We start from the raw sequence: 6,311 nt of genomic DNA, 5'->3' as shown, positions 1-6,311 counted from the left end.
ACAGCCGTCTCTATACCTTGTTCGTATGGTCCTGAGTTTGTACTTACTTCGCCACCCTAGGAGACTCCTACGCCGACGACGGTTGAAACTTTGCTTTCTCGAGCCAGGTGTCGACGAGGAACGGGTGGGAAACTAAAGTCAAATTACTGTTCACACGACAAATGTAACCCTGGCTGACACGGTCACACTAATTCCTAGTAATCTCCCTAACTAACCAACAGTCTGTCGACCACACTGTGACTGACGTCCGGCAGTAGTCATCGTCTGGGACCTCACTGTGGAGAGGACAAAATGACTTGAATGATGATTGGGGGAGGAAGAATAAACAGATGGACAGAGAGTGGGAAAGTGACCCTGATGAGAGACGAAAGACCTTGTAAGACATATACTCGGGAAAGTAACCTTTTTTACGACGAGGTTTTTGTTCAATAATTTAGTTTAGTTTAGTTTCAAATAAATATTTCGTGTAAATTTTCGCTAAAAACCAGCCCGTTGTTATTACTTTTGTTCGACAAAAGTGAAATTCCATGTCTTTAGATGGTTATCTTGTTCACTTTTACACGAACCATTCTAAAGAACTTTATTCTGCCCTATAAATCTATTTAGTCTAGAACATTAATCGACCCTCTTGAGTAAAACTTGATATAAACTGGTCTTAGTCCTTTACAACACAATCTTATACTCGGCGTTTACGAGTTTCCACAAGACAAAAGACTACAGTCAACCACTATTTAGACTATTTATACATTTATACAAATTAGACTCTATGTTGAGTTTTATTCTACAAAACTGAATTTCCGCCCCATCCTTTCAAACTCTTTGGCCGAGCTCTATGCGAAAAACAATATAAGGTACCTTACGAGAATTGTAGGGCTTTTGTTACTTATAGAATTTATTACAGTAGTCACCTTCGGCATCAAGACATTTTTCGTGCTGGTTAGTAGACTCGGCCGGGCCGATTTTATTGACCTACCGGATGGACGGACAGGTCGGAAGGTAGCACGTGTTTGGAATAAGGCACGGTAGTAACCAGTACACGTGCAGCACACACAACCTCCTCCCGAGACCTCCTTCATCGTCTAAAAAGAGGCCAACACAATAAAAGTTTAAGATCCGCGTGAGCTCGACCAAGAGGTTTTTACTGGATGGGGGTGGACATTGGTACTACTGCGTAACAGATTTTTTTACTACTCTCTGCTTTCTGGAACATTCTGTATATGAGCCCTTTCATTGGAAAAAATGCTGCTCCAAAAACAAGTTATTAAATCAAATCAAAGTTTATTTATAAAGCACATTTAAAAGCGATTTTTGGTCGGAAAACAAGCTGTTTTCACTTTAAATAGGTACAGAAATCTGCCAATAGCACAAGTGAAAATGTGCTTGGTAAGATTTCTTGAAATAAGACGGGATATTTAGATAAATCAGATCTTGTAATTAGCTGGGAGANACAATGAATATCTTAAATAATGTCATCAGTGGAAGCCGTAGTTCTGTAAAAAGCACGACCAATCATCTGAGCCGGCCCGGCTAAAATAACTGGATGGCCTACCTAGGCCATCCAGTTATTTTAGCCGGGCCGGCTCAGATGATTGGTCGTGCTTTTTACAGAACTACGGCTTCCACTGATGACATTATTTAAGATATTCATTGTTTTCGGGATGTTAAGAGCATTCCATGGAATATAACAAAAAGCGTATCTCGAGCCGGTTTCTCAAACTTTCCTACCCCGCCTTTAAGTCAAAACATCTTATTTTGAGTTGTATCTCAGATTAAACATATTTACATATTTATCAGATTTATCACCAACTGACATCAGAAAACAGAACACCTTTGAGCATTTGCGGCTCATATTCTAACACAACATTTCCTGATTCTGGTCAAATATAGTTCAAAATGAGTTCTCCCAGCTAATTACAAGATCTGATTTATCTAAATATCCCGTCTTATTTCAAGAAATCTTACCAAGCACATTTTCACTTGTTCTATTGGTAGATTTCTGTACCTTAAAGTGAAAACAGCTTGTTTTCATTATTGTTGCCCGACCAAAAATCGCTTTTAAATGTGCTTTATAAATAAACTTTGATTTGATTTGATTTAATAACTTGTTTTTGGAGCAGCATTTTTTCCAATGAAAGGGCTCATATACAGAATGTTCCAGAAAGCAGAGAGTAGTCCCAGTGAAAGGGTGAGAGACAGGTAGACAAATAAGAAGGAGGGGGTTAGTAGTAAGTTCAGTAAAACAGGAGAGGTGTCACTCCAGGGTCTGCTACTGATGACGGCCTGCAGTCAGTGTCACACCAGCTGTCTGACAACCAATCAATCCCTCTAATGATCCTTAATCACACTGGCACAGTCGGTCCCAATGTAAACAGCACACTTGTCATTAAACTGAAATCAAAGGGTGGGCAAGGAGCAGCTGTGGACCGAGCTCTTTCGTTTCAAAGTTGGCAGCAGCCGCATCCTCAGAGGATCCCACCGCTTCATTCATGTTTGAGTCCTGGTATGCTTGTTCCAATCCAATCCAATCCAATCCACTTTATTTCTATAGCACATATTAAAAACAGAGGGTTTTACCAAAGTGCTTCACAGCAGACATAACATTATAATAAAATATAATATTACAATAAAATATATGATTACAATAATAGATAAAAGGCACATAAGGGCTATGGACAGACAAATAAAAGCATAACAATCGATAAGACAGCTCTTGGGGCGGTGGTGGCGAAGTCGATAGGGACTTGGCTTGGCAACTGGAAGGTCACCAGTTCAAGTCCCGGCAAGACCAAGTGCTACCGAGGTGTCCCTGAGCAAGGCACCGTTCCCTACACTGCTCCCCGGGCGCCGTTCAAAATGGCAGCACACTGCTCCTAACACTAGATGGGTCAAATGCAGAGAAACCATTTCCCCACGGGGATTAATAAAGTATATCAAAAAAAAAAATCAAACTGACTCGAAAGGGAGGGAAAAGAGGTGGGTCTTCAGACGGGACTTAAACGTTTGTTACGTTTGTTCTGTAACAACAAAGCACGAAAACGTCTTGATAGGAAGTGTTGCTCTGTAATCTCCGAGGGAATCAAATAGACGAATATAGCACTTTTCTCCACGCCTCAGATTTGTTTTTGGCTTCTAGATGACTAAACAGTGATGAGAAGCTGGACGAGGCGGGATGACTCTCTTCTTACTCAGCTTGTTGTTGTTTTTTTGTGCTGCAGAAGTTTCTCCGAGCTCTACCAGAAGGCCATCAAGGACGCTGAGTGTAAACCCGGAGAGGATCAGTCCGGAGAGGCCTGGGTGCTGGACGAGAGGGAAGAGGAAGAGGTGGAAGCAGAGGGGGCGGAGGAGGAAGAGGAGGAGGAGGTGGAGGAAGTGAAAGAGGATACGCTGAAGGCGAGTGAGGTCATTGAAGCGGATGTGACGGAGGTGAAGGTGGAGGACGAAGAGGACGTAGGACGGTGGTGTGATGAAGGGCAAAGCGAGAGAAGTCCCGGGTCGCTCCTCACACCCCCCAGCCTCCCTCTGTTACGAGCCACTTCCCTGCAGGAGCAGCCGGCCAATCAGAGCCAAGAAGGAGGCCTCTCACATCTCACACGCAGCTGCTCTTACACCGACACGTGCGATAGGTAAGTGAGGGGAGAGATAATACACATAACAAGAGGTTTTAATCTTTGTAGTTACACCGTGAGACCATCGGGTAAAAGTGCTTTTAAATCGTCAAGCATGGCCGAACATATCCTGAAGCTGAGGCTGACTCATCACAATTTAATCTCACTCGGTGCGTCACTTTTTCCTGCGAAGGACAAGGCATGGAGAAAGGACACAGAGGGTGTGTGTCACTGAGAAGGATGCTTTACATTAGAAAAAGTCACTTGATTTATAATGTTTCCATTGAAATGTTGTTTTGTAACTTTTTAACGGTTGCACAGTATAAATCCAGCTCATCAGTATCGATACTTTTTTTTTGTCCAGATCGTTAATGGTTGGCAGCAATACAAGGGCAGCACAACAACAAAAACACATTTCTATTAACCAATCACTTAAATTCTGTTGACTATTTCCTCATCCTCTTAAGTATCGAGGTCCTCATCTGGCAGTCGAACTGAAGTTTGCCAAGGATTAAGCTCCAAGGAAGGAGATGAAGTCATATTTGAAAACAGCTTAACATATTTGTATCTGCCGGACAAATCATTTCTCATCAGGTCTCACCCTGAAAAAGCCACAAGAGATTGAAGAGGAAATTGCGCATAAAGAAAAATATTCAGGAGGATAATATTAAAATGCTTTTTCCCGCAAAGCAGAGCAGAATATTTTGACCCCAAACTGCATCAGATATGATATTTTTGATAGATGATTTTGTGAGTGTAGCGTAGCAAACATCAATCAGGCCTAAATCTAAGCCATGCCGGAGATTACTAAATGCTCCAGTTTCTGCTTTGTCCTCTGGATTGGATGAAAACAAAATGTCACGAAGCATCAAACAGCAGATTTGCTTTGTGTTTTTTTTTTTCCCCCCCACCGCCACCTTGTCAGGCACGTGTACGACAACGTGGGGCTGAAGGGGGAACGCCACATCTACGAGAACGACGGCGGCGAGCTGAGGGACGCCATGCCCGATTTGATCCTGGCTGTCAAACCCAATGTTCCCCTGGAGGACGAGCAGGTGAGGGTGGGAGACGAGAGGACATCTGAGTCATTTCTCTCCCCCTCCCCTCTCTGACACTGTCCTTTCCCCTTTGTATCTTCTTGCCTTCAGTTCATGGCCGCTGAGTTTGGTGATGACAAAGCTTCGGTGAGTGACTCGTCGACCCGCCTGTCGTGTTTAGACCGCGCCGAAAGAAATTCACGAGCCCTAAGTCTTCATAACTCCATCACCAAGAGTAAGTACTTCCTGCTAATGTACATCACAAATCTTACTAACAAAAGGAATGTTACATAAATGTATAAATGTGTAATACACACAGGCCATAAACTGTGAAACACCTGCACTTTTGAAAGAACATCCACAACATCTGTTTGCAACTTACAAAATGATTTCTCTAATATATCATATTCCAATGACTTGTATATGGACTCTCCTTGCACTATCATGCACTTAAAACAAAGCTTCCTTCTCAGACAGCTGACTGCTCCTATAAAGCCAACATGGAACAATTACACATGTTAGCGAATCATCCCCGCCTGATTGGAGTCCCTTTTTTCCAGATTGAAACCCCATTATGCTCCCTGCCCTCTCCCTCTGCATCCCCCCTTTGTCCCTCGTCTTTCATCCCCGCTGCCCCCTATTCCGCTAATCTAATATCACCCCTGCTCTGCTGCCACCCCCTGCCAGGGCTGGGATAAAAGGGGGACAGATGGGAGGTGGAGTTTTAGGCAGCCCCAAATCAAGGAGCCCCTCTTCCACCATCTGCTCTGCCTCCGCTGAGACCCTTTAGTCGCCATAAGAGCACGCTGGCTCATCCTCTCATCTGAGTTTGTGCTCTGATTGTTTTACATTGCGTTCTTTCACAGGAAGTCCTCGCTTATGCAAAACCATCAGAGCAGATCTAGAAAAAAGGAGCAAGCAAAAGTCATTCTTAAAATGAAAGATTTGCAGATAATTACGAAAAATTATTTTATTTATTTTTTAACTTGATTTTCCTTTTTCTTAAACAACTCATACAGTTTCCAGGACAAAAAAAAAACAGGTGTGCAAGTTGTCAATTTTTTTGTACCTCTTTCAACGTAACTCCATGACCTTCGTTAACAGGAATTACTAGAAAATAGATTTACTAAATCTCATAGATGACGTGTTCAAATACAACGTTTCGAATTTTTACACGAGTTAAAGCTAAAAAAAAAAAAGACAAACCATTTATGCTGGGCCTAAATTTAAGTTGTTAGTTCTGAGGTAATAAACGCGGCCGAAAGAGGTTATTTTGCCGACCAAAAAAAAAAAAAAAGCTTATTAAAGAAGATAATATCTATTTGAGTTTATGTATAGACTTTACAAAGGATACGACTACAACAAAATAACTACCGTAGCACCAAATGGGAGTATTCAGTCCTTTTTACCTTCCGTAACCGAAATTTGTGTTAGCGACGTAGCCCCGAAACGGAAGCAACGCACGCGATAATCCGGGCACAAAGGAGGGGTTCGAGTCGCTCACACAATTTTAGCGATCAGAAAAGTAAAAGAGTAGTTGCTGTCAACGCCCCAATCACTTTCGGAAAGGCATAGGAACCGGGAGAAACCACACGCTTACTCCTTCATTCATGTCTGAATGAAACTAGACTAACCGTTTTTGACAGTGTCTAAACTGAGGCGGAGAGCG

The 6,311-nt window shown here is 42.5% G+C and overlaps 1 protein-coding gene across 1 annotated transcript in view; it reads left to right on the top strand.

The window, feature by feature from the left end:
* Window positions 1-4,951, top strand: part of sipa1 (signal-induced proliferation-associated 1) — a 30,666-nt gene extending 25,715 nt beyond the window's left edge. The window contains exons 10-12 of the mRNA XM_010776636.1: window positions 3,216-3,623; window positions 4,531-4,660; window positions 4,754-4,951. Coding sequence (XP_010774938.1) covers window positions 3,216-3,623; window positions 4,531-4,660; window positions 4,754-4,936 — 721 coding nt within the window. The 3' untranslated portion in view covers window positions 4,937-4,951. The remainder of the gene's footprint in view (window positions 1-3,215; window positions 3,624-4,530; window positions 4,661-4,753) is intronic.
* Window positions 4,952-6,311: the final 1,360 nt, after the last annotated feature.

The sequence above is a fragment of the Notothenia coriiceps genome, unplaced genomic scaffold, assembly GCF_000735185.1.
Source record: "Notothenia coriiceps isolate Sejong01 unplaced genomic scaffold, NC01 NC01_scaffold00017075, whole genome shotgun sequence".
Lineage (NCBI taxonomy): Eukaryota > Metazoa > Chordata > Actinopteri > Perciformes > Nototheniidae > Notothenia > Notothenia coriiceps.
Note: the sequence above shows the minus strand (reverse complement) of the source record. Positions and strands in the feature narration are given on the sequence as shown.